Source organism: Petaurus breviceps, unplaced genomic scaffold (assembly GCF_028583685.1).
Source record: "Petaurus breviceps papuanus isolate PSGF00001 unplaced genomic scaffold, PetGlider_PUasm1.0 77, whole genome shotgun sequence".
In the NCBI taxonomy this organism is placed as follows: domain Eukaryota; kingdom Metazoa; phylum Chordata; class Mammalia; order Diprotodontia; family Petauridae; genus Petaurus; species Petaurus breviceps.
In genome coordinates this window covers 2747026-2774432 of record NW_027186492.1, presented here as the reverse complement: position 1 = coordinate 2774432, position 27407 = coordinate 2747026, and the positions used below count along the sequence as shown (strand labels likewise).

At 45.9% G+C, this 27407-nt stretch overlaps 1 protein-coding gene across 1 annotated transcript in view; it reads left to right on the top strand.

Annotated features, from left to right (window-relative positions):
* The window catches only part of PLCB2 (phospholipase C beta 2), a 38469-nt gene extending 13213 nt beyond the window's left edge, over positions 1 to 25256 (top strand). Inside the window, exons 6-32 of the mRNA XM_069105735.1 lie at positions 117 to 170; positions 305 to 380; positions 3756 to 3856; positions 4266 to 4432; positions 4734 to 4880; positions 5616 to 5773; positions 6000 to 6082; positions 7093 to 7177; positions 7716 to 7878; positions 8367 to 8473; positions 8718 to 8814; positions 9392 to 9476; positions 9638 to 9762; positions 10419 to 10573; positions 11231 to 11395; positions 12898 to 12997; positions 14649 to 14753; positions 15053 to 15147; positions 15450 to 15546; positions 16555 to 16599; positions 20404 to 20614; positions 20978 to 21143; positions 21839 to 21915; positions 22215 to 22310; positions 22497 to 22554; positions 22959 to 23045; positions 23845 to 25256. Coding sequence (XP_068961836.1) covers positions 117 to 170; positions 305 to 380; positions 3756 to 3856; positions 4266 to 4432; positions 4734 to 4880; positions 5616 to 5773; positions 6000 to 6082; positions 7093 to 7177; positions 7716 to 7878; positions 8367 to 8473; positions 8718 to 8814; positions 9392 to 9476; positions 9638 to 9762; positions 10419 to 10573; positions 11231 to 11395; positions 12898 to 12997; positions 14649 to 14753; positions 15053 to 15147; positions 15450 to 15546; positions 16555 to 16599; positions 20404 to 20614; positions 20978 to 21143; positions 21839 to 21915; positions 22215 to 22310; positions 22497 to 22554; positions 22959 to 23045; positions 23845 to 24045 — 3106 coding nt within the window. The 3' untranslated portion in view covers positions 24046 to 25256. The remainder of the gene's footprint in view (positions 1 to 116; positions 171 to 304; positions 381 to 3755; positions 3857 to 4265; positions 4433 to 4733; positions 4881 to 5615; positions 5774 to 5999; positions 6083 to 7092; positions 7178 to 7715; positions 7879 to 8366; positions 8474 to 8717; positions 8815 to 9391; positions 9477 to 9637; positions 9763 to 10418; positions 10574 to 11230; positions 11396 to 12897; positions 12998 to 14648; positions 14754 to 15052; positions 15148 to 15449; positions 15547 to 16554; positions 16600 to 20403; positions 20615 to 20977; positions 21144 to 21838; positions 21916 to 22214; positions 22311 to 22496; positions 22555 to 22958; positions 23046 to 23844) is intronic.
* The last annotated feature ends 2151 nt before the right edge of the window (positions 25257 to 27407 follow it).

Below are 27407 nucleotides of genomic sequence, written 5' to 3'. Positions count from 1 at the left end.
TGTGTGTGTGTGTGTGTGTGTGTGTGTGTGTGTGTGTGTGTGTGTGTTGGGGGAGGGAGAGGAGGAAGGAAGGATCAGAAACTGGGACCTCACAGGTTGATCTCCTCTCACCCCAGCCTAGTAAAGCTCAAGATGCAGCTCAATCCAGAAGGAAAAATCCCCGTGAAGAAGTGAGTGCAAGAAATTCCCATCACCCTCTTGGTCTGGCAGTTCTCCCTTCTCTCCTCCTCCCTCTCTTCCTCTCTCCTCCTTCTCCTGACCCCTTCCCCAATTCGTACCATTCCCCTGCCTCTTCCCCCTTCAGTTTTTTTCAGATGTTTCCTGCTGACCGAAAACGAGTAGAGGCTGCCCTCAGTGCCTGTCACCTCCCCAAGGGCAAAGTGAGTAAGACCTTCTCTCTCACCCCACCCCATCCTCATCTCCTCTTGCCCTTACTGGCTGCATGGTCATAGAGAAGCCTATGGAGGAGTACTGAAGCCAACTTTATTGATGTCAATTTATGTAAATTTTCTTTATTTCTTCATTTCTTTATGTAAATTTACATTTACATATCCTCACCTTTCTCTACCAATTCTCAGTTCTCATTTCTTATAAATAATGATAATGACGACAATTCTAAAAGATAGTGCTTTAAAATTTGCCATGCACCTTCCATATGTTATCTTATTTCATCCTCACAATAACCCTGTCAGGTATTTTGCTATTATTATCCCCATTTACAGAAGAGGAAACTGAGGTTAAAAGAATGCAGGTCTTCCAGACAGCAGTTCAATACTCTAGCCTTCCTACCCATGTTCCCTTTTATGCAAAGATGGCCCTCCTGATCCTACCATCCTTAAGGAACATACTTTGAGTTATGGCTTTTTTTTTTTTGAGGGAGGAAGGACAAGGCAATGGGGGTTAAATGACTTGCCCAAGGTCACACAGCTAGTAAGTGTGTCAAGTGTCTGAGGCTGGATTTGAACTCAGGTCCTCCTGACTCCGGGGTGAGTTATGTTTTCAAGTAGTGGATTTGGCAGAGAAGGATCTAGGGATCTAGGGACCAAAGTCCAGCTAATTGTGGTTTATCAGTCCTTACTTATCTGTGTGATAAGAGGACTTGGTCCAGATTAGTGATATTAGACTCAAAGAGAAACGGAATGTCAGCAAGGTTTGTGTGTGGGGGGGTGGGGGGGGGGGAGGGGAGGCGGGGGGAGGGGAAGGGAAGAGGGGAGTGGCGCACTAAACCACACAGAGATCCCTGTGCACCACATGTTCACTTTAAAAAAATCACATGTATTTATTTACATATTTATTTATTAATAAATCAACACAGCTAAATGATATAGGAATTATATTTTGATCTGGTTCGGGCTGCACCAGGGAGTGTTGTGAGACATATTGTCTTGTGTTTGATAGCTCTGGTCTAGATCAAAATGTAGTCCTCAAAGTGTGGCTTCTGGGGTCTTCGAGGCACTTTCCAGGAATTCACAAGGCCAAACTATTTTCATGATATTAAGACTTTTTTTTTGAGGGGGTGAAGGCAGGGCTGTTGTAGTGAAGTGACTTGCCCAAGGTCACACAGCTAGTTAAGCCAAATTTGAACTCAGGTCCTCCTGACTCCAGGGCTAGTGCTCTATTCACTGTGCCAGATACTGAGACATTTTAAGGCTGCTGGTGACTCAGTGGATAGAGCACTGGGCTGGGAGGTAGGAAGACCTGAGTCCAAAACCAGCCTCACACACTTCCTTGCTGTTCGACCCTGGGTAAGTCACTTAACCTTTCTTTGTCTTAATCCACTGGAGAAGGAAATGGCAAACCACTCCAGTATCTTTGGCAAGAAAATCCCATGGACATCTATGGTCCATGGAATCACAAAGTTTGGGCATCAAGGTAGTGCGGTGGCCTAGACAGAGTACTGGACCTGGAGTCAGGAAGACCTGAGTTCAACTTGAGTTTGAGACACTTACTAGCTGGGTGACCCTGGGCAAGTTACTTAACCTCCCTTAGCCTCAGTTTCCTCATCTGTAAAATGGGGACAATAACAACATCTACCTCTGGGTTGTTGTGGGAATCAAATGAGATAAGTTGTAAGATGCTTAGCATAGTGCCTGGCACTGCATAAATGCTTATTCTCTTGCCTTGCACATGTAGAGACTCTAAATGCCCATTGGATTGGAATTGAGACAATACTCTGAGAAACATTTTGGAAAGGCTGATTTCAAAGAAGATACATATGAAAATACTTCCCTTCCCGCCCTGCCTGCTGCTGACATGCAGAGTTGGGGATCCACAGATGTGGAATATTGGCATATTTTTAATGTATTGATTAATTTTGTTGAATATTTTTCCTCTTTCCCTTTTTTCTTTAAAAAATTATTTGTACTCAGGATGTCTCTCTGGGCAAGAGGAAGGAAAGTAATCTAGGTTATGTAAAACCAAAAAGAAATCAGTAAAGATCTATTTAAAAAAAAATACTTTTGAGAAATATAAATAATACAACATGTCTTATTATAGCCTTTATTTTTATTCTACAGAAACTAACATAGAGCCTCGAATGTAATAGGTACTCAATAGCTATTTGTTAATTGATTGGAAATGGAAGCTTCTTCCTCCTCTAACCTCAGTCGGTCCCTGGTGTTTGGTACCTTACATCTTTACTGCACTGATCAGGGGTGGGGGTGGGTTCTTTCTGTCTTAAAATTTTTTTTTAATTCATTTTAAGCTTAAATACAAAAAGACAGAAAACCATTTCCATGTACACAGTATAACACAAAGAGAGTTTTCAATATGAAACCATGAATCTCCATTTCACACTTTTTGCTTTTTTTGAAATACTATTAATAAATATTATACATTGTTTTCTTTTTTGAAATTAGGAATAGCTTTACCCATTTATTTATTTTGCTTTTTGTAGGGGGAAAGGCAGGGAAATTAGGGTTAAGTGACTTGCCCAAGGTCACACAGCTAGTAAGTGTTAAGTGTCTGAGATCAGATTTGAACTCAGGTCCTCCTGACTCCAGGGCCGATGCTCTATTCACTGCTCCACCTAGCCACCCCTACACATTGTTTTCAAAGCTACCCTGTTTTTCAATGCTTCTTTCTGAGTTTTCTTTTGTTCTCTGCTGTGTAGTTTTAATTTTTTTTCTCCCTCCTTCCCTGTCCAGCACTAGGGAAGGCCATGATTAGACACAGATATGTATGTATGCATGTATGTGTGTATGAGTGTATGTGTATAAAACCATACTACACATGTTTCTTTTTATCCATTCTTCCTCTGGAGGTAGATAGCATCTTCCTTCAGAGGTCCTTTGTAGTTGATTTGAGTATTTATAATATCAGAATAACTTAGTCATTCACAATTATTCTTCAGACAATATTGCTGTTACTGTATACATTGTCTCGTTTCTGCTCATTTCACTCTTCGTTATTTCTAGCAAGTTTTTCCTAAAATCAACCAGCTCATCATTTCTAATAGCACAGTAGTTTTCCAGTACAATTGTATACCACAGCTTGTTTAGCCATTCCCCAACTGATGGGCATCCCCTCAATTTCCAGTTCTTTGCCACCACAAAGAAAGTTGCTATAAGTATTTTAGAACATATAAGGTCTTTTCCTTTTTCTCTGATCACCTGGGGAAACGGACCTGATAGTGGTATTGCTGGGTCAAAGGGCACACAGTTTTGTAACTTTTTGGGCAGGGAGGTTTCCGAAGGGGAGGAATTGGTAGAGAGTTTGTCAATAACTTATTTGTCCCCTCCTCTTCCCAACCCTAGAATGATTCCATCAACCCTGAGGATTTCCCTGAGCCTGTCTACAGGAGTTTTCTCATGAATCTATGTCCCCGACCTGAAATTGATGAGATCTTCACCTCTCAGTGAGTTTCCTGGGCAGGAGTCTAAGTCACAGGTGTGGGGAACCTGTGATCTCAAGGTCATGTGTGGCCTTCTAGGTCCTTGGGTGCGGCCTTTTGATTGAGTCCAAGTTTTATAGAACAAAACCTTTTATTAAGGGGATTTGTTCTGTGAAGTCTGAATTCTGCCAAAGGGCCAAACTTGAGAACCTAGGGAGCCTCATGTGGTCTGAGGCCAAAAATTCCCCACCCCTATAGGACATGGTTTATGGGAGAAGGGTTAGGCTCAGCTGAGATCAGGGGATTGGGCTATTAGAGGCAGAATCAGCAGGTTCTGGCCTCCTATAGTAGCTGTCACTGCACTGGATCAGGAGTTTTTCAGAGTCACCTGGAGATCATGACTCTAAGATTTTCCTTCCCACTTGGATTGTAGCCATTCCAAAGCAAAGCCTTACATGACCAAGGAGCATCTGACCAAGTTTATCAACCAGAAACAGCGGGATGCCCGACTCAACTCCTTACTCTTCCCACCAGCCCGACCTGACCAAGTACAATGCCTCATTGAAAAGTACGAGCCTAGTGGCATCAACATCCAGAGGGGTGAGACTCCAAACCCTTACCTACAACTTTTTTTTTTACCCTAAGCCTCCCTCTTACACTCCTGAATTCCCCACCTCTCCAGGTTTCTAACTCTATTTTCCTCCTATCTTGTGGCTCCAGGTACTTTTCCAATGCATTCCCTCTGAGCTATAGTCAGACCTTCTCCCCTCCTGGTGAGAGGAGGCGAGATCTCCTGGTGCCCTCTTTTTTGTCTAGCAGTGAAGAACAAACTTTAGCATCTTGTCTTCCTGCCCCTGCTCCTATACTTTCCCCCAAATAATGGCACCTCTTTCTTCCTCAGGTCAGCTATCCCCAGAGGGGATGGTTTGGTTCCTATGTGGTCCTGAGAACAGCATAGTGGCCCAAGATAAGCTGATGCTGTACCAGGACATGAGTCAGCCTCTCAATCACTACTTCATCAACTCCTCCCACAACACCTACCTGACAGGTGAGGCTGCTTCCCGAAGAGTAAGGAGACTTTGATAGCTCTCCTATGACTATAGTGAGGTGACTGGGCTTTACCCTGGGGTGTCACATTTAGAAGGCACTTTAGCAGTGGAAAATGACACCCCCCTTCCCCACACACTCATACACACTCACCTCAGACAAGGAGTGCTTGCTCTAGGCACAAAAAGATTGCTAGTTATGGCTTTGCTTCAACAGAGTCAATTCATCTGCCCTCCCTGAGACTTTCCCTCCATCTTTGACCTTTGACTGAGCATCTCATCCCTTAGCAACATTTCCAGTTTTCTTCCCCACATTCTAGCTCTAAGTTGGGTTGAGGATACTGCCTGAGGGTAGGATGCATTATCATGAATTGGGAGTGAAATCTTGGTGCAGTAAATGGGGCACTGAACTTAGTGTTAAGATAGACCTCAGTTCAGATCCCATCTCAGACAATAAGATTCTGTCCATTTTAAAATATAGTTTGCTCTTTGGTCTATTTTAAATACTAAAAGTGTGATAAAATAAAAAAATCAAATAAAAATAAATAAAAGTGCCTTCCACAGTCCAGAGCACTAGGAGAGACTCAGACATTTAGTAGCTGTGTGACACCTTTCAGTGCCTCAGTTTCCTCATCTGTAAAATGAAGGGGATAGATAGATTTGATGGACTTTCAGCTTTTAAAAAACTATATGTCTGGCCTTAACCCTGAGTGCTCCTATGCCATCCCCTTGTTCAGCTGGCCAGTTCTCGGGACCCTCGTCCTCAGAGATGTACAGACAGGTCTTGCTCTCTGGTTGCCGCTGTGTGGAGCTTGACTGCTGGAAAGGGAAGCCTCCTGAGGAAGAGCCCATCATCACCCATGGCTTCACCATGACCACAGACATTTTATTCAAGGTGAGATAATTGGGAGGGAGAAGGAGAAATGGAGATCAGAGATTTGGAAAGAGGCTAAATCACTGTGACTGAGCTGGGAGGGCTCAGAGAAGAACTGAGATCTAGAACTTTAAAGAAAGGTAGCCTGGTGAAGGGGTAGGAGGGAATGGATTATGAGGCTGGAGGGGAAGGGGCTGTGTGAAGGGCGTTCCTGGAGTTCTCATCACTGCCTATTCCCCTCCTCCAGGATGCAGTGGAGGCCATTGCTGAGAGTGCCTTCAAGACCTCACTGTACCCCGTCATCCTGTCTTTTGAAAACCATGTAGACTCGTGAGTATCTCCCCTGTATCCCCAACCTCTCACCCCCATCTCTGGGCTCCCCTTCTATTTCCAGACTCTTGGAGCTCTCTTCAGTTTCCTCAAGACCCCATAAGTCCCTGGTCCCTGTCATCCAGGCCTCCAGAAGCCATTGGACCAAGCTATCCTTGTGATATGGTGATTACATTTTAATGAAAGGGGAGAGGCAGGGTGAGAAGATGGCTCGGGGGCTCATCTCTTTCTCCGTGAGATCAGGTGGGAGATGGGATGAGGCCTCTCTGTGAGGTCCACAGGAGACTTATTCTTCCCCTTATTCTTTTGGCTTGTCTTTTTTTTTTTTAACTCTTTATTTATTTATTTGCTTTTTGGAGGGCAATTGGGTTTAAGTAACTTGCCCAAGGTCACACGGCTAGATTTTTTGTTTGTGTGTGTTAAGAGTCTGAGGCCGGATCCAAACTCAGGTCCTCCTGACTCCAGGGCCAGCGCTCTACTCACTGAACCACCTAGCCACCCCTATTTAATTTTTTTCAATTAAAAAGCATTTGTTGTCTTTCCCTCCCACCTTCTTCCTTGGGGGAAAAAAAAGAAAAAACAAAGCCCTTGGAACAAATATGCAGAGTGAAGGAAAACAGTTTCCCACATTGGCCATGTCTAAAAATGTATGCCTTATTCTTCGCCTTGATTCCATCCCTTTCATGGCAGGTGGCAATATTTTGTCAGGAGGTGGGCAGCATACTTCTTCCTGTGGAAAGAGGATTGATCACTGCACTGATTAAAGTTCTTAAACTTGTTGCAGTTGCTTGTCTTTAAAATGTTATTGTCTAAATTTTTCTGGTTTTGCTCACTTCATTCTGAATCAGTTCATATAAATCTTCCCAGGTTTTTCAGAAGTCTTCCCTTTTATCATTTCTTATAGCATAGTGGCATTCCATTATATTCTTATACCATAATTTGTTTCTCCATTGCCCAAATGATGGGTGCATTGTTCCTTTCACTCTTACCTTAATACCTATTCCTTTCAGGCCCCGACAACAGGCCAAGATGGCAGAGTACTGCCGGACCATATTTGGGGACATGCTCCTCACTGAGCCGCTGGACAGGTTCCCTGTAAGTAGTGTGCAGTCCTTGAAAATAGAGATTGCTTCATTCTTTATATGTCTATCAACAGCACATATCAAAAAGTACCTGTCACATAGTAGGCACTTAATTAATGCTTATGGATCAATTGATCATTGTAGGGCAGGAGAACAATTAGGAGAATAGGTCATGGTTGATTACAAGATGCCTGAGCTCTGTAGGAGAATTTGGGGTTTGGATCCTTTTCTATATGCCTCAGAGGAGATTAGCTAGCTTAGGTTAGATAGCATTTATGTAGTTTAAGATTTGTAAAATGCTTTGCAAATATTATTTCATATTATCCTTATAACAACCCTGGGAGGTAGGTGCTATTATTATCCCCATTTTACAGATGAAGAAACGGAGGCAGACACAAGGTAAGTGACTTGCCCAAGGTCATATAGCTAGTATATGTCTGAGATTGGATTTGAACCCAAATCTACCTCCAGGACCAGTGTTCAATCCTAATTGAGGCCAGGGGAGGATAGGTGACACTTAGCTCTGACCCTCTCCCCTCCATATCCCTCAGGTGAAGCCAGGGGTCTCTCTCCCCAGTCCCCAGGACCTTCTGGGCAAGATCCTCATCAAGAATAAGAAGAATCAGTCCTCAGCTCCCATTCCACCTAAGAAGGAAGCATGTGAGGAGACAGAAGGCTTCAGCCAGCCCAGTCCAGCCATGGGTGAGGACACAGGTGAGAGGGCTTAAAGGCGTGGGCTGGATCACTGGGCATAAGATAGAAGGATGTGGAGTCAAAAAGAGTGATGGAGGGGAATTCAGAGATGGGAGGGACTGGTCTCTGGCAAATGGGGGCCTCTTCTGAGGCAAGGGGTATTAAGAGGTATTGTTATTAATCAAGATGGAGTTGGGGGGTGAGTTTCCCCAAAGAAAATACTGATGAAGTTAGTGGGGAAGGCACTGGCATATTAGAGGAAGCACTAAATTTGGAATCTATAAGATCTTAGTACAAGGTCTTAGTACAAGTCTTGCCTTGAGAGCATGCTAGCTTTGTGACCTTGGGCAAGTCATTGAACCTCCCTGAATTCCAGTTTCCTCATCTGTAAAATGGACGGAATCATAGCCACTCTCTCAGGTTGTCAGTGAAGGTCAAATAAGATCATGTATGTATAACTCTTTGCAAACCTTTAAATCCTATGTAAATGTAAGATATTCTTATAACAGTGTGGGTTGGTGAAGAAGAGACTGAGCTGGAGGAAGAGGAAGAAGAGGAAGAGGAAGAATCAGGTAACCTGGATGAAGAGGAAATAAAGAAGATGCAGTCGGATGAGGTATGAATGAGAAGGTGGTCGAAAGGCACTCCCTTCTCCCCAACCAACCCAGAGGCTATTTCTTCTTCTGGCTTCTCTCTAGGACCCCTGTGCTTTCAACTCCTAGGCAGTAGAGTCTGGAGGGTGAGATAGGGGTTTCAGGAAAACTAGGCCTGGATCTTTGTTTCCTGTGAGGCTCCCTGTCCCTTTCTTAGCTCGCTGCTCCCCTCTCTGTACCTTTCTCCAACCCCTATCTTCTCACCAGGGCACAGCTGGCCTGGAGGTGACAGCATATGAGGAGATGTCTAGTCTGGTCAACTACATCCAGCCCACCAAGTTCATCTCCTTCGAGTTCTCCTCCCGTGAGAGACACTGGGATAGGGCTGGGGGTTCAGGGAAGTGGGAGAGAGGAGCTTTGGGAAGGTGAGATGTGCACAATAAAGAGGCTGGAGAGGGAGAGGACCCTGGGATAGAAGAGGAGAGGAGTGGTTGGGGTGGGAAGAAAACCGAAGGAAGGAGCATTGTATCAGGGGACAGGAGAGATCATGCTTGGGAGCATGCCTCCACCCTCTGCTTCATTTGCCCAGTGCTCATGCGAAATACTATCTATAAATACTACGACCATAGGATCGTGGCTAGAAGGAGACCTTGGAGTCTCTTCCAACCCCCTCATTTTATGGGGGGGGGTGGGAATGGGGCCCAGAGAAGTCAAGATGACTTGTCCTACTGGATACAACCAATAAAAGTGTTTGAATTGGTATTCAAACCCCAGTTCTCAACTCCAAATCCATCTCCTTTCACCATGCTGCCTCTAGGCTTTGGGGGCAAGGAGTGCGGCTAATAGAACAGGGCAGCCTTGTGCCAGCCAGAGGGGCCCTGAGGTTGTTAGTAGGGGGCCAGGGGCCAAAGGACCTGCTGTCAATTTCTTTCCCAACCCAGAGAAGAATCGGAGTTATGTCATCTCTTCCTTCACGGAACTGAAGGCCTATGACCTGCTCACCAAGTCCCCCGTGCAGTTTGTGGAGTATCCTTGAAGCTACAGATGGGGGGGGGAACCCCTGGATTTTTTTTCTGCTGGGGAGGGTGTCGTCGGACCACTTGGGAGAAGGTCTTTGTGGGAGGGGAGGGTCAGGATGCTGGTTGGGGTCCTTCTGACTGCCGGCCAGGATCCTATACACAGGTCAGCTACAATAAGCGGCAGATGAGTCGGATCTACCCCAAGGGCACCCGAATGGACTCATCTAACTATTCTCCCCAGATGTTCTGGAATGCAGGCTGCCAAATGGTTGCCCTCAATTTTCAGACTATGGGTGGGTACAGATCCTAGATGCCCATGGCATGGGCAATTCTTTACCCAGCACCCACCATCCTCCTCCTTCTCCTCCCTTCCCCACCCCTAGTACTATCCTATACACGTGCCCCTATTCTGTTTGCACTCATTGTCTACATATGTGGCTTTTGGGGGGTGGGGTGGGTATGTGTGTGCGCTCGTGTGTTTACGCTTGAGTGAGTATGTGTCTGTAATTACATATGTTGGTTTGTGTGTGTGTGTGTGTGTGTGTGTATGTGTGTGTTTGGGGCTGTATCTGGGTATTCCTCTGTCTCTCCAAACTGTCTTGTTATTCTTTTCCTGCCCCAACCCTAGCAAAAGCTGAATCTCATGCCCAAAACTGTCCTTACCCCATCTTGGGTGCTGTGTGTGTGGCCCTTCTTTTAAGAAGGAGTAGGGGAGTAATTTCCTGGTGTGTGTCACTCTGTTTCCCATCATTCCCTCTTCCTCTCTGAGGAAGAAAGGACAGAAACATTGGAATGGAGAGAGGCAGGGTCAAGGACCTGCTTAACAAGTTAGAAGTGGAACTGGAAACCAAAGATTTTGCTTGCCAGCTCTCCTTGTCACTGCCCCTGCTGCCTGGCCAATGCTTAGTGGTCAAGGTGTACTTTGCCATCTGTCCTCGCATGCCCTTAGATATGCCCATGCAGCAGAACATGGCACTGTTTGAATTCAACGGGCAGAGTGGCTACCTTCTCAAGCACGAGTTCATGCGCCGGCCAGACAAGCAATTTGACCCTTTCTCTGTGGACCGCATCGATGTGGTGGTGGCCACAACCCTCTCCATCACGGCAAGCATGCTGGTGGGGGTGGGGACGGATGGGGGAGGGGCGGGTAGCCCCAAGGGAGCTGTATTCCAGAGAGTGGGTTGGCCTAATGCCTTGGGTGATGAGTCTAGGGGAGTTGGGGGCAGGTGGCACTCCTTCCCCTCCTCCCCCTCTCCTGAGATCCGAGAAAACTTCAACCCAAGCAGCTTCAAGCAGCTTCCTCCAGTAGCAGGTTACCTTGGAAACTGCCTCCTCCTCAGCACTGGAGGCTGCCTCTTAATCCCCATGGAAACAGAGGGGGAGGGCTGGAGGCTGGGATGGAGAGAAGGGGGGAGCGGATGAAATAAGTATGGGCTGTGTGTGGGCAGCAGGTGCCCTGACTACTAAAGATGCTCAACCACACTGACCACAGGGGAAACTGAGGCAGATCATCTCTGGTGTTCAGAATTCCAGAGTCCCAGATTTTAATCCTAACCACCAAACAATGTTGTCTCTTCCACATGGCCAGAACAGAATGGAGGGACCCTCTCCATCCCCCCAAGTTTCCTTATAGTGTTTCTATGAAACCTTGGTGATAGAGAACTATCAATCCCCTTCCGAAGAGGCCCTGGATTGGGAATCTGAGGCTGGAGCCTCTCCTAACATTTCTCTACCCCTCCCTCCCCTATTCCTGGTCAATAGGTGATTTCTGGGCAATTTCTGTCAGAACGAAGTGTCCGAACTTATGTGGAGGTCGAGGTGTTTGGCTTGCCTGGAGACCCCAAGAGACGCTACCGCACCAAATTGACAACCAATACCAACTCTATAAATCCTGTCTGGAAAGAGGACCCCTTTGTCTTTGAGAAGGTGGGATGGGTAGGGGACAGGGTCAAGCACGGGACAAAGTATTCAGGGGTCGAGGAAATTAGTCAGAGGTCAAGGTCATAAGCCTCTCCACAGAACCCAGGATTCTTTCCACAAGGTTGAGAAAATTAATGAGATGAGTGGATGCCTATAAGGCTGATGCCATTTCCTGCCTTCTCTACCCCCTTTCTCTTCTTCCCTCCCTTTCTTCTCTTTTGTGGTCTTGAGAAATCAAAGCCCAGTAGGTAGATGTGTGTGTGTGTTTGGTGGGGTGCCTCTCTACCAGCATGGAATGCAATGCTTTTTGGTAACATGGGACACCTGGGGCCCTACATTTGGCTATTATAGGATTGTAGGATCATAGAGATCACTGAGGGAGGTCCCAGTTGGGACCAGTAAACTCACCCTGGGTTCTCTGCCAGGGTGACTTCAACCAAAGCCCCTTTTCCCATTGTATATAACTAAAGGCATAACTAGCAATTTTAGTACCTAGAACAAGCTTTGAAAAATTTGCCCTCAAGTCAGATTTTTGAGAGAAATTCAGCTGAAGGAGATAGAAAGAGAGAAGCTGGGACATAAAGCTCTGTTTGGTAAGAGATCCCAAGATATTCCCAATGCCCTTGCTAGTAGGGGGCAGAGACCCTGTCTTCTGTGGGTAGAAATTTCAGCTTAAAGCTTTTATGGAGACATGGAACAGGGTGAGACTGAACTAGAGAGGAACTCACCTAGGGTACAACCACTTCGGGAGGAGGCAGGCCATCTGGTACCTTTTAATTTTAATTAATTGTTCTTGCTAACTTATTTTTAATTAATTTATTTTTAGTTTACAACATTCGGTTCCACAGGCTTTTGAGTTCCAAACTTTCTCCCCCTCCCCCCTCCCCCCTCCCCAAGACAGTCTGCAATCTGATATAGGCTCTACATATATATTCACATTAAACATATTTTCACATTAGACATGTTGCAAAGAAGCATTAGAACCAATGGAATGAACTACAAGAAAGAAGAAACAAAATTAAAAAGAGAGAGAGAGCAAATAGTATTCTTTGATTTGCATTCAGACTCTGCAATTCTTTGTCTGAATGTGGATATCTTTCCAACTTGTTGCTCTAAATTGGTTTCAATTCATTCCCCAGGACCTAGGGCACCTTGCCTTTTCCAGACTGTCCTAAGATCAGCCCTAGGAAGGAAGACAGGAAGGAAGTATGGAGGTGTTGTTGAGCCCAGACTGGATAATCAGGGATGGAAAGGCATTAGGAATCAGCATCCAGTCAAAAAACTTCTTTTCATATATATTTGGCTAGGTCTGGTAATGTGTTCCAGGCATACAGACCGGGTGTCAAGCATCAGGCACCGACCTCCTCTATTGCAAGCACTATTGCCTCCTCCCCACCCCCATCTCCAGACTCGCTTCCTACCCCAAGGACTCTAGGACCTTGGAAATGATGAAGACAGAGAATGCAGCCTTCTAGAGCTGCCTTACCAAAACTGGTTCTCCTCCCCAGATCATGATGCCAGAACTGGCCTCTCTGAGAATAGCAGTACTGGAGGAAGGAGGCAAATTCATTGGGCACCGAATTATTCCAGTCCATGCCCTACAGTCAGGTAAAGGCATCACTCTCAGGGAACCTCTGCTTGGGCATGGAGAAGAGGTAAAGGCCAGGAAATGTGGGGGCAGGTGGGGTAAATGTGGGAGGAAGAAAGGGAGATTCCTTGGGTTGAGCTGTCACCTATACCAAGCCAAATGACTGAGCCTAGGTACCCTCTGCTTCCCAGATGTAAGTATTTGTGGTTTGGAGGGAGGGGGTCCCCCAACCAACACTTCCCTAAGAGGAGCTTGAGATAATGGAAACCAGGACCAGACAGTCTCAGGTGGGCATTTGTCCAGGACCGTGATTGTAGATTAACTAGCATTTCTAGTGCTTAGAAAGGAAGGGAGAAGGGAAAGGAACAGCAATGTCCTTGTCTTATCTGGAGTAACAGCAATAAAGAGAAGGACAGGGAGTTGATGTGAGATTTGATTGGTGAAGGGAACTCTCAGATAAGGAAGGCCCCCTCTACCAGTGCCGACTGGCACCTTTTCTGCAGCTCATAGCCTTATACAGTTGCCTAGGCCCCTGAGCAGACTTGGCTGAGGTCATACAGACAAAATTTATCAAAGACAGGGCTTGAATCCAGGCTGGCTCCAAGGCTGGCCCTTTATTGACACTGTGGTTCTCAACCAACTGCTGGTTCTCAGTAATAATAGTGAATCATGTTTCACATTTATCTTTCTTCTTTAATGCTTACAAAACCCCTTACAACTGTGGTAAGTAGGTAGTGGAGGTACGATTTTGCAGATGAGAAAAAGGAGGCTAAATGGTTTGTCTGGAATTCTGTATCCAGTAAATGATAGGTCTGGGGCTTGAACCCAAGTATTTTTATGTCAGACCCACTACTCTTTCCTCTAGGCCAGGGGTTCTTAACCCAAGGTCTACAGACATGGGCAGTTTCAAGGGATTCATTATTTTGTATGAGAAAAAGATACATATCTATTTCTGACAATCTCTAACTAAATTTTAACATTTACTACAATTATTTAAAAACATTATTTTGAGGAGTCTGTAGGCTTCACTAGACTAACAAAGGAATCCATAATCCACAAAAAAAGGTTTATCTAGAATCTCTAGAATCTGAACCACACTATCTCTAAATGTCTTAATGGCCAAAAATCATGAATCTAGAATTAAAAGGTGCCTTATGGATCATCTGGTCCAATACCCAAATTTTACAGATGAGGAAACTGAGGCACAGAGAGATTAAGTGATTTGCCCTAATATCACACCAATATTAGGCAAGATTTGAATCCAGGTGTTATGATTCCGGTAAAGTAGGGCTCTTTCCACAATGCTATGCTGTTTCTCTTAAAAAGTCTATCCTGAGGGTGGTGCAGTGAATAGACCACTGTCCCTGGAGTCAGGAGGACCTGAGTTCAAATCCAGCCTCAGATACTTGGCACACTTACTAGCCATGTGACCTTGTGCAAATCACTTAACCCCAATTGCCCTCCAAAAAGCAAAAAAAAAAGTCTATTCTGGTTTCCTAGGCCAATCAATCAATCAACAGTCATTTGTGAAGTACTCATGGTGTGCCCGGCACTATACTAAACCTATTTTGATATAAGCAAGAGCCTGATGTCACTGCCAGGGGACCAAAGCCAGGGTGTAGAGGGTGGATGAGAGACCATTTGACTGAGGTCTTACATGTGTCCTGGCAGGGTACCATCACCTGTGCCTTAGGAGTGAGAGCAACATGCCTCTCACCATGCCTGCGCTCTTTGTTTTCCTGGAGATGAAAGATTATGTGCCTGACACCTGGGCAGGTAGGAGCCCCTGAGTCCCAGGACCTTGATAGGTGGGGAAGATGGGGAGACTTGAGGAATGAAAGCAGAGTGGGAGGTTGGCTGCCTCCTTGCAGGGAGAGAGCACCCCCTCTTTCCACCTCTCTATCATGTTCTATGTCCCAGCTCCCTCCAGCCAGGGAAGGGATTGATGAAAGCTCCTGGCCCTCTTGGGGCAGTATAGGGCAATAGCCCCAGTGAGTGAGGGAGAGTAGAGATGGGAGGCCGGGATCACAATCCTGTCCCTGCAGCAGACCCATAATGTCTCCCTCTGCCTGTAGATCTGACCGTGGCTCTTGCCAACCCCATCAAATTCTTCAATGCTCAAGACAAGAAGTCAGTAAAGCTAATGGACACAGGAAATGACCCATCTGAAGTGAGTTCCTTCTGGTGTTGAGTAGGAGGCAGGAAGGCATTGGATGTCCTGGGATGGGGGAGAGGGAGGACAATTTAGCTGGGGAAGTGGTCAATCCCTAAAGGAGTTCCCTTGCATTTTGGGGCAGAGTTGAGGGGGGGCTTGGGATATGGGGAGAAGTTGCTTGGTGGAAGCCTTCCCTTTATCTCCCTCCCAATAGTAGAGAACTCCTGAGGATAGCAGCACCATGCTTCTGACAAAAAGGAGCGTCTGTGTGCCTATGACCCTGCTAATCATTCTGATCTCTCCTCTCTCTATTACAGAGACCTTTGCCACAAAGGAACTCAGCTCTGGGCCAGGCCAATGGGGCCCTCACCTATGCAGGCTCCTCTGTGGCCCCATCATCCAACGGTCCTGCAGGTACTAAGGGCCAGGTGGGCAGGATTGGAGTCAGATTTTGGGCTGGGGTGTTTTGCTGTCCCTCTTGTCTCATATTACTTCATCCTGAGCACCATATTCTTCAGCCAAACTGAACTTACCCCCAAATACATCCTGTGTCTTCCCACCTCCATGACTTGGTTCACACTGTTTCCCATACTTAGAATGCCTTTCCTTGACCTCTGCTCTCTCTTGCCTGTTGAATTCCTACCCACTCTTTAAAGCCCAGCTCAAATGCTACCTCTTCCACAAGGCCTTCCCTGATTCCCAGGGACCTACAACTCCTTTTCCATTTAGACACCATGTAGCCTTTTTGCATTTCTGAGATTCAGAATGCAATACTATATAGTATAGTTATTTATGTTTTTTCCTTATTCCCCTACTAAATTGTTAGTTCTGCTCAGTCAGGGACCATGCCTTGTCTAAATTCTGTATCTTCCTGAGTGTCTAATAAATACAATGCTATATACACATCTTGACCAGGGATTCTTAACTTAGGGTCTGTGAACTTGATTTAAAAAATAATATAGTTTTCAAAAAATTTCAAAAAATATTTTCAAAATAATTGTTTTTTAATCCTATCTGTTTTATCTTATGCATTTGAAAACAAGGTCCATGACATAAGAAGGTTAAGATTTCCTAAATTAGATATTTAATGCTTGTTCAATGACTATCCCTCCAGACACCCTTGTGGTATCTGAGGGGAAAAAAGAAAACAGAAAAGACTTGTCCCTATCCCTCCCCTGAATATATGAGTGGGAGCCAATGGGGTCAGTATGCTGAGTCATGGGAATTTAGGCACTTGAGAGGGTCTGCAACACGTCTCCCCAATGGTACTCTGGGATCTGAATCACCAGCCCTGGCAAAGTGTCAGGTAAGATGCATAGGCCCTGAAGGGGAAAAAGATCAGCCCCAAGGAAGCCCCCAAATCTTCTCCCAAAAAGGAGAGCCAGTACAGTTTCAAAGTCATGCTTCCTTTGGCTTTTACAGCAGCTGTGATCCGGTTGAAGGAAGAAGCAATGAAAGAGGCAGCAGGTAAGCCAGGCCTTCTGCAAACAGAAGGATTCAAGGCTGGAGCTGTTGGGTCAGGGGCAGCTTGGTCTAGATGCAGGGGTAGGGAACCTGTGACCTCCAGGCCACATGTGGCCCTCTAGGTCCTCAAGTGTGGACTCAGTCAAATTTGGACTCAGTCAAAGGCCACACTTGAGAACCCAGAGGACCACATGTAGTCTGGAGACCACGGGTTCCCCAACCCTGGAAGAAAGCATTATCTCTGGAGACAAAGGACCTGCTTCAAATCACACCTCAGATGTGACCCTGGGAAATTCATTAAACTCCGTGGGCCTCAGTTTCTTCACATGTAAAATGGGAAGAGGGTGTTGGATTAGATGGCCTCTGAGGTTTTTTTTTTACCTCTGAATATATGATTAATAAACTCATCTGGGTCAAGTGTGAGATTTAGGAGACATTCTAAGGATCACTTTCTCCCTTCCCTAATGTTCTTGGATCAGGGGAACGGGATAGCCCTAGCAAGGCAAGGGTGGACTCAGGCTGGGACTTTGTGAGGAATCGAAAAGAATTCTTGTAATAATAATAATGGAGATTTATATACCACTTTAAGTTTGACAAATAATATTATCAATTGACCCCTAAGTTCCCCAGCCTTCCCTATTTTGAGGGGTCATTTCTACTATGTGAAGTCCCAAATCCCACTTGTAAGAGGATACCTACACCAAATGCTGCCAACAGGAGATATCAATGGCTTCCACCATCCCACCTCTTTCCCTCACGACATCTGAGCCATACAGAATTTAGACAAGGATTTTTATTTACAAGGTATCATTTTGGAAAGAATCCATACTATTACAAGTCCATAAACAGAAGAAATCTATTCAGTGGAGACCTGAGGGCTCTATTGTTTACACATTAACACACCATTACCTCTGTTATCTGCTCTTTGCTTTCTGTGACTACGTCAGTTATGATATTGGCTGGGGGGAGGGGCGGTGTCCCTCCTTCCATTAATCTATCCTGACTACTTATCAGGTATGTTATAGTTGGAAGGTGGTGGGGAAATTCCTTTCAGGAATGGAATGGCCTAGATGGCACTCAGGTCCCAGATACCTCTGAAATTCAGGGATCCGGTAAACTAGTTCCCAAACTGAGTCCTCAGCAACTCCCTCCCTCTCAGCCCTCACCTTGAGTGGTCTAGACCATAGAATGATAAAGCTGTAAGGAACCTTAGATATCACTTAGTTCAGACCAAGCATTTCATGGATTAGAAAACTGAGTCCCAGAGAGGTCAAAGTCTGTCTGGTAAGAGTCCAAAGCAGGGCTCCCTTCATCTGAATACAAGTCCAGGGTGCCACCTTGCCTCTGAAATAGACGCTTACCTTTCCAGCTTGGCCATCTGCCTCTTTCTGCACAGGTGTGCTTGTTTTTTATTGATTTCCATTCTCTTCCTCTCCCAGGGAAAGTCTGCCTCCTTTCTGCCTCATTCCTGTCTTACTCAGCTTGAAATAGGTCAATATGATCAATTCCCCCAGGGATACTTAGTTTCAAAGGATTTCTTCAGAGCAACCTTGACTCACTAGAATGAATCCACAATTCTGCTTCACACTCACTCACTCATAGTCTCTTCTATCCCTTATAGAAGGGAATCACACAAGCCAGGACACAACTCTACAAGCAAAAAAAAAGACTAGAAAACACCCAAGTCACATAGAAACAAACTCCCAGTAGGAATGGGTCTCAGTAACCACCTAGTCCAGACTATACCTGAATTACCTCTCCAGTGTTCCTGACATATGGTCATCTAGCTTTTGCTTGAAGACGTGTGTGTGTGTGTGTGTGTGTGTGTGTGTGTGTGTGTTGAAGCAATGGTGTGCTGGTGACTGTTTAATGGGTTAAATGGTTAATTGTTCTCCAAAAAAAGAAAATGTATATGATACTTTTGAATTTTCATTATTAATATTGTTATCATTTTCTTCAGTCTGTACAGTCAACAAAACAGGAGATTGAGGCCTCATTTGTATCATTTGGCAATTTCTGAGGTGTAAATACTTACACTGAAAATTTAACAATTGGTTCACCAGGGCCAGTTCAAGTTGGCTCCGGCACAACTCTGGGTGGAATACTCTACCTCCTAGGCAGCTCATTCTACTTTTGGATTGTTCCAGTTGTTACGAAGTTTTAAGCTAATATCATCCCTCTATGTGTCTCTTTTTTTTTTGGAGGCAAATTGGGGTTAAGTGACTTGCCTAAGGTTGAACAGCTAGTAAAGTGTTAAGTGTCTGAATCCGGATTTGAACTCAGGTCTTCCTGACTTCAGGGCCAGTGCTCTATTCACTGAACCACCTAGCTGCCCCAACATCTGTCTTGTTATTAATACCACCACCCCTCCTCTCCTGCTGCTTTGCTCCTAGTTCTGCTCTCTGGGACCAAGATGATTAATCTCTCTTCCATGTGGCATCCCTTAAATATGTGAAGGTCTATGTCTCCTCTATTCCCTCCCTTCCTCTCCTCTCTTCTCTTCTCCTCCCCATGTCCTTCTTTCTTCAGAATGAACATCCCTAGTTCCTTCAACTATATAGTCTTCTATATATAGTTCCTTCAATATAGTCTTGAGGCTTTTTGCCATCATGGTTACCTTCCTAGGGTCAGTCTTCAGCCTATCAAGGACCTACCTGAAATGTGACCCTGAGAAGTGAATACATTATTTCTGTATAGTCTAACCAGGACCAAGGACAGTGGAACCATCACCTCCTTATTCTTAGATCTTTGTCTCTCAATACAACCTAATGGGGCCTCGAGGCCACATGCGGTCATCTAGGTCCTCAAGTGTGGCCCTTGACCTTGAGGCCCCAGGTTCCCCACTCCTAGTTGAGAATAGGAGCTTTCTTGGCTGTCATAACACAATGTTAATTCATGGTGAGCTTGCAGCCCACAAAAACCCCCAGACCTTTTTCAAACAAATTGCTTCCTAGCCATATTTTCCTCTCATCTTGTACTTATGAGACTGATATTTTAAACCCAAAGTGTCAAACTTTACATTTATCCCTCTTGAATTTCATCTTTAGACCAAGGTCCTAGTCTGTTCAGATCACTTGAATCCTGACTCTTCCATTCAGTATGTTAGCTGCCCCTCTCAGCTTTGTATCATTTGCATATCTGTTAATCATGTCATCCAGGCCTTCACTGAAGTCTCTGGGGCAGCTGGTTGGTGAGGTGGATGGAGAATGGGCCTGGAGTCAGGAAGACCTGAATTAAAATCTGGTCTCAGATATCAATAGCTGTGTGACTCCATGCAAATGACTTATGTTTGCCTCAGTTTCCGCAACTATAAATTGGGGGTAATAATAGCACCTTCCTCCCAAGGTTGTTGTGAGGACAAAATAAAATAAGTGTAAAGTTCCTCATCTGGCTGGTCTTAGTGCCTGGCACACAGTAGGGGCTTAATCAGGGCTTATTTCTTAACTCCCTTTCCCCCTCCCTTTCTCCTTTCTTTTTTCCTTTCCTTCTTCCCTTCCTTCCTTCTTCCCCTCCTTGCCTCTTTCCTTCCTTCCTTTCTTCCTTCCTTACTTCTTCCCTTCCTTCTTTCCCTCCTTCCTTCTGCCTTTCCTCCCTTCTTCCCTTCCTTCTTCCTTTTTTTTGGAAGGGGGAAGGCAGGGCAGTTGGAGTTAAGTGACTTACCCAAGGTCACACAGCTCCTCCCTTCTTTCTTAAAATGCTAAGCAGAAGGGCTTCCTACTGGGGAGCAAAAAGACCCCTCTCTTCTCTTATGTGTTGTAACAAATTATATGCCTCCCCTCCCATACCCATCCCATTTGGGCTCCACAGAACCTCAGACAGCCAGCCTGGAGGAGCTGCAGCAGTTGAAAGGGTTCCTGAAGCTTCAGAAGAGACAGGAAAAGGAACTTCGGGAACTGGAGAGGCGAGGAGCCCGGCGCTGGGAGGAACTCCTGCAGAAGTATGCCAACCTACAGGCTGAACTGACCGCTCAGAGTGGATGCAAGAAGCTGTCTGTCACAAAGGGATCCCGGAAGAAGAGGTAATGGTCAGGGTGGACCTTGTCACTGTTCTGTGGTTCCCTGGTCCCATTTCTTACATCGCTGTATCCAGGTAGAGGAAGCTGGCGATCCCCTCTGCCTCAGACCCCTGGGCTGCAGTGTTATCACCCTCATGACCCACATGGGAAAAAAGCACAGAGGTGGTCATTATCTAACTTAGGGTCATTGAGCATCTCTACCCAGAGACTGGATGAAGGAAGAGAGTGATGTAGGAATTCAGCGGCACTCATCCCTATGCCCCTTGCTGTAGGCAGGACTTCCTTTGGGCCTTAGGGTACTGAGTGGGGGCTTGGAAAGTCCAGAAAGGGGGTCCTCAGTGTCCTGCATCCCTTTGGACATTATAGAAACTTGCCCTTGGAGGAGACCAGTGGGACCGGACCAATGGAGGGGCCAGAAAGCACAGATGGGCGTGTTCAGGAGTTGAAGGAGAAGCTGGAGACGGAACTGTACCATCAAGGGGAGGAGCAGTATGAGAGCATCATGAAACGGAAGGAACAGCATGGCATGGAGGTACGTGCACCCAGAATCTTGGGAAATCAAAGTCTGGCACCAGGGGTCCTCTTGCTGAAGGCCACTTGAAGGCATGGAACCCACCAGGCCAATGTGCCAGGGAATAGATGGTCTGTGCCCATCCCCTCCTCCTCCCCCAAGTCAGGGAGAGCATTGTAGTCCACAGGTGGGATAACATCCAGATGTCAACTCCCAGCATAAGAGCGTAGACTTGAAAATGGAAGAGACCTCTGAGGTTAGCTAGTCTGGAGTTCTTAACCTGAACTTTATCATCTTAAAATATTTTGACAGCTGTATTTCAATATAATTGATTCCCTTTATAATCCTATATAGCTTATTTTATACATTTAAAAATCTTGTTCTGATAGGGGGTTCATCAGTTCCTCTAGACTGCCAGAGGGTTCCATGATGCAGAGAAGATAAAGAATCCCTGCTCTAACTCAAACCCTCATTTTACAGATGAGGAAACTGAGGCCAACAGAAATGAAGTGACTTCTCCAAGGTCACACAGATAGTTACAGACTAGAGATTCGAACCCCTGCTCTCTGACTCCAAATCCAGTGCTCTTGTCTGAGATGATCCTCTGTCATTTCCTTTTCCATCCCTCTCCAGGACATAGTTAAGGAGGACAGTGAGGGTCAGTAAGAAGGTCTTTATTCTAAGCTCTTCCCTCTCCCCCTTCTTTCCAACACTAGCAAATCGCCAAAGTGATGGAGCTGGCCCAGGAGAAACAAGCAGCTGAGATAAAGGCTCTCAAGGAATCTGCAGAAAGGTATGGAGGGTAGCATAAGGTGGCGACATTGTGGCCTAGCACCTTTCCCCTTTCTAGGAAGCAATAGGCTCATTTGACTCATAGATTTAGGGACCCTTAGAGATCAAGTCCAATTCCCTCATTTTACTGAGGAAATTGAAGCACAGAGGGGTTATGTGACTTGCCCAGGGTCACATAGGGAGTAAGTATCTGAAGCAGGACTTGAACCCAGGTCGTCCAACATGGCTATGCCATGTTGCCTTTCAAGGTTCCCAGGCCCCAGCCTAACTCCACCACCTACAATTTCTCTCTTTTGGCAGCAACACTAAAGAGATGAAGAAGAAGCTTGAAGTCAAGAGGCTAGAAAGGATTCAGGCCATGAGCAAGATCACCAGTGACAAGATGGCCCAGGAGAGGTGAGGGGGTGGGAACCAGGGCTCCTAGCCTACATACATAGGTCTTCCTTTTTCTGGCCCTGACTCCAGGGCGCATCCTGGTGGTCTTTGCTTCCCTTCCCCAAGCCAGCTCAGACTCACCTGAGCAGGACCTCCTTCCCCCATGAGGACTTTCTGTTCACTTTTCCCACCTGTCCCCTTTCCTAGGCTGAAGAGAGAGATTAACAACTCACATATACAGGAAGTGGTTCACATCATCAAACAGGTAGGTAGGCTGCTATAAAGCCCAGCCCTGCCTCTGCCCCAGGTGGCCACAAGCTTCCCCCCTCTCCTACATGGAAAGAATGAGAGAAGGACCAGGTTAGGAGTCATTTAGACAGCAATTTAGGCCTTTGACAAGTCTGTAGGGGAAATATACTCAGAATTTGCCCTTGTTCTGGACCTGGCTATTCTGTCATCTTGGACTAAAGAGGTTATGGCAAGCAGTCTATTTTCTGGACAGCTCTCCTGGGTGGGTGAGGAGCAGCCCATGAAGCAGTTTGGAAAGTAGGAGAAGCCTCCCTGAGACTGGGGGGATTAAGAGGATGGAGACTGAAGGAGAAGGAGGCCCAAGTGGATCCTGTTGAAACTTCTTTTGGTCTCCTTTTGGGGACTCCTTGTTCTGCCTAGATGACAGAGACCCTGGAGAGACACCAAGAAAGGCTGGAAGAAAAGCAGGCAGCCTGCTTGGAGCAGATCCGGGAGAAGGAGAAGAAGGTAAAGGCTCTACCCCTCCCCCTTCCCTGAAGGCTTTAACTTCAGCAGACTCAGCTCAGGTATCCTGGGAAAGCCTCATCTTAGGGCACCCAGGGACAAGTGAAGGGGACCCTGGGCTTTGGGGGGGGGGTTCTGATCAGGCAGCAGACAGCGGGGTAGCCTCACAGTTTCACATCAGCTAGATTTAGTAAACTTTAAAACAATTTTTTTTACATTGGGGTAATCTCCCCACATCCACTCTCCCTCAGTAGAACCCTTTCTTAGAACAAGGGAGTATAGCTAAGCAAACCATATTACCACAGTGGTGTTATCTGAGGGGGTATGCCTCATTCTGCACCTGTAGCCCCCCACTTCATCATTAGTCCTCTGAGGTCAAGATTGGCTATTATATCAATAATTTCTTTAGTGTAATTTTCTTGATACCATTTTGGCCATTGTTTGGTCATATTGTTCTCTTGGTTCCGCTTCCTTCCCCACCCCCATCCATTCACTGAAAAGTTCTCTAGTTTGTTTACTTTTTGACTCCATTAAAGACCTCTGTTATCTACTGATTCTGTCTAGGTCCAGGGCCAGTAGGAGAATGACTCAATCCCCTTCTCCCCATAGGCCTTCCCAAAGGCCATGGTAGCTGACATAGCATACTTTTGCCCTGTGGGAGCCCATAACAGGCTGAGACTTGCCTTTTTCCATTGTTAGAGCCCAAGGAGATAGGGAGGTGGGAAGTTAGGCAGGTGTAATGTGGGAGCAACTGATCCCTCCCTCTCTCTGATCTGATCTCTGCTTTGTGTCTTATCTACAGTTCCAGCAAGAGGCATTGTCTGAATATGAGGAGCGGATGAAGGGCCTGGAGGCCAGGGTGAAGGAGGCGGTGAGGTGCTGCCTCAGTTTCCCCCAAGATGCCCATTATAAGAAGCTGGAGACCCCCAGTGCTTCGGAGGAAACTTCAGAGGAGGCATCTTGTCCAACTGAGGCCTCTTCCCAGATAGATAGTCGCCTCTAGTCTGAAGCTCTCCCCTCCCATTCTGGGATGAGGGCAGGGCTCCAGCTAGGGAATATACCTCAAACCCTGTTGTCTCACTGAGACACCTGCCCATGTTCCCTTAACATAAAGGGAGCCCAGCATACATACTAACCAGAGGGTAGTATGTACTGGGGGCCTGGCTATGATACCTTGACACCTGTTCTTTAGCCCCATCTATAGCTTCTGACATTCAACTCTTCCAGGCAAAGATCAGGAGGCAGGAGGGTGGGTTTGGTTTTAGGCCAGTCCCCTAGGAGGCAGACAGCACTGGTCAGGACTGAGAAAAAGAACACTTCTGATCTGGTCAGCTCTTGGGACCTCTCAGAAGAGCCAGCCTCTGTGATGGTTTGTTAATCATACAGGTGTTAATCTAAGTGCATTTATTTGTCCTCACACCTTATCCAAATTAGTTCCCACTACTGTTGTCATTTCTCAAGGAAAATCCAGGGTTACTCCTTCAACTCTATCAATATGAGGACCAAAACCATCATTCCAGGGTAACTCTGGACTCTGGATAGATCTTCCCTGCTCGGTGAACCCAGAATCCACACCCTTAAACTGTCCTGATTTTTTTCTGGTCTGGAATAGTTTCAGACAAAGGATTCTTCCTAGGAAAGGAGAGTCAGGTGCCCTCTCTTCCCTACCACCTACCAAGAGAAGATGACTCAGAAGGAGTATCCTGCCTTTTCCTAGCACTTTTGTTGCTTGGGTCCAGAAAACAATTCAAGGGGTAGCGGTGAGGGAGGAGATGAACAATTCAAGGAACCCCAATGTCTAGAGCTCATACAGTACTCAGATTATCCTTTCTTCCCCACCCCCCACCTTGTCCTGGGGTTAACTAAATATAAGACCTTGGGGCTGTCTCATCCTTTCCCTTGAATTGTCTCATTCATTCTGTACCCCTTTCCCCAACCCCTCTCAATCCTTTCTTCTTGCCTATGGACCTCAAGAAACTGAGACAGAACTCAGGCCTCTAAACCTCCAAATGAGTGTTCCTCCCTCCTCATCCCCACATTCTCCATCAGAGGAAACCAATTCTGAGGTATGGGTGGGTCACATGGGCAAAATCATTTGTAGCTAGTGGATGAAGGGGGAGGAAGAGAAAAGGTTAACTATCTGTCCAATATCATTTCAGGTTATTTATTATTTGTTTTCTTTTTTACTCCATTAAAGACCTATTATCTACTGAAGCCTGAGGTTCTATTCTCGATCAAGGAACTGGAATGTTCCTGATCAGAAGATAAACACTTGCCACCTTCTCCCTCCACCCTAAAACCTCAAGTTATGCCCTATAGCTCTGAGAACCATGGCTACCCTTGTGAATCTCTTCCTGGGGGGAAGAAAAGGTTCTTTACCTGTGACCAATACTGCTAATTACCCTCCAGGCAGAATATCCTTTCTCTGGTTAGGGAAGCAAATTTACTTTCCTTTCCCCAAATATTTGTCCCAAATAATTTGTCAATGTCTTAGCCAGCCAATAAAGGGGTAATGTTAATGGTGATAATCTTAGCTATTTCCATCCATCCCTCAAATTATACCGTGATGGTTGCTGTGGATGAGTCATTCACTCTACGTGTGTGAAACCAATCCCTCTGTGAAGGAACTTGAAAATGGGCATGATTTTTCTAGTATTTCTATACCCCTTTCCCCATCATAATTTACCTTTCCTATTCGAATTACCATTTCTCTAGCCACTTCCCTTAGGACCTTATTCTCTCTTGTTTTTTTTTTTCCTTTTTGGAGGGGGCAAGGTAGGGCAATTGGGATTAAGTCACTTGCCCAAGGTCACATGGATAGTTTTGTGTTAAGTGTCTGAGGCTGGATTTGAACTCAGGTCCTCCTGACTCCAGGGCTGGTGCTCTATTCACTGCACCACCTAGCTGCCCCTCTTATTCTCTCTTGGGGTCATAGGCTAATCAAAGGATCAAAAGACTGGGAAGGAACCTTAGAAATCAAGCGAGTCCAACCTCTTAGTTTTTTATTAATGAGTTTTAAAAAAGTTTTTCAATGAACGTGCATTTGTTTTTCTCTCTGCCACCACCACCACTTTCCCTACTGGAAAAAAAAATAAAAGGAAAAACCAAACCCTTGTAACAAACTATAATTAAACAAAACATAATTCCCATATTGGCAGTGTCTAAAACTGTGTCTTATTCTGCATGTTAGCCCATTATCTCTCTGTCAGGAGATGGGTAGCATTCTTTCATTACTGATCCTCCTTAATCATGCTAACCTCTTAGTTGAAACTGAGGACTCAAGAGTGGCTTGCCCAAAGTCATGCTAAGCAGACCTTAGATTTGAATTCAGTTCTTCTGAGTCTATATCCATTGCCATCAGATTGGAATCCCAGTTGATGTATCATCCAACCAGTAAAGGCCTCATTCTAAGGAGTGATGTTAATGGTGAGACTCTCAGCACTTTTCACCCCTCGAATCATACCATGGTGGTTGCTGTGGGTAATCACTATATCTTTGTTTAAGGCCAACCCTTCCTCTGAGAGCCCTGTGCTATTCTGAGTTTTCTTGGTTTGATTGGGGAGGGCTTATCCCAAGTGTGGGGAGTGCCGGGAAGCAGTTGTTTTCTTGTCTTCCACTTACAGAGAATGCCATCAGCTGGCAACACCTGGGGCACAGGAAAGTACACAAAGGGCATCCCCCAGGGGCCTTGATCTCAGGGATCCTGCCAACCTGGCTGCACCTATCTATGCTCCTCGATCCAGTAGCACTGGCCTCCTTCCTGTTCTTGACCAAAATACTGCCATCTCCTGAGTCTGGACATTCCCCCCCACTGGTTGTCTGTCCCTCATGCCTGGAATTCTCTTCCTCTTCCTCTCTGCCTCCTGGTTTCCCTGTTTTCCTTCAAGTCCCAACTAAATTCCTACCTTCTACAAGAAGTCTTTCTTGCTCCCCCTTGATTCTAATGCCCTTCCTCTGTTGTTTATCTCCAGTTTATCCTGGATATATCTTGTTTGTACATGGCTATCTATATCTTGTCTCCCCTTCATAAGTGAGTTAGCAGTGTGCTTTTACAAAATGGGATGCGTGAGATTGTGAGCTCCTTGAAAGTAGGGGCTGTCTTTTGCCTTTCTTTGTATCTCCAGGAAGCACACAGGCAGCACTTACTGCTACTTAGTGGCACACAGGCAGCACTTACTGCTACTTAGTGGCACACAGGCAGCACTTACTGCTACTTAGTGGCACACAGGCAGCACTTACTGCTACTTAGTGGCACACAGGCAGCACTTACTGCTACGTAGTGGCACACAGGCAGCACTTACTGCTACGTAGTGGCACACAGGCAGCACTTACTGCTACGTAGTGGCACACAGGCAGCACTTACTG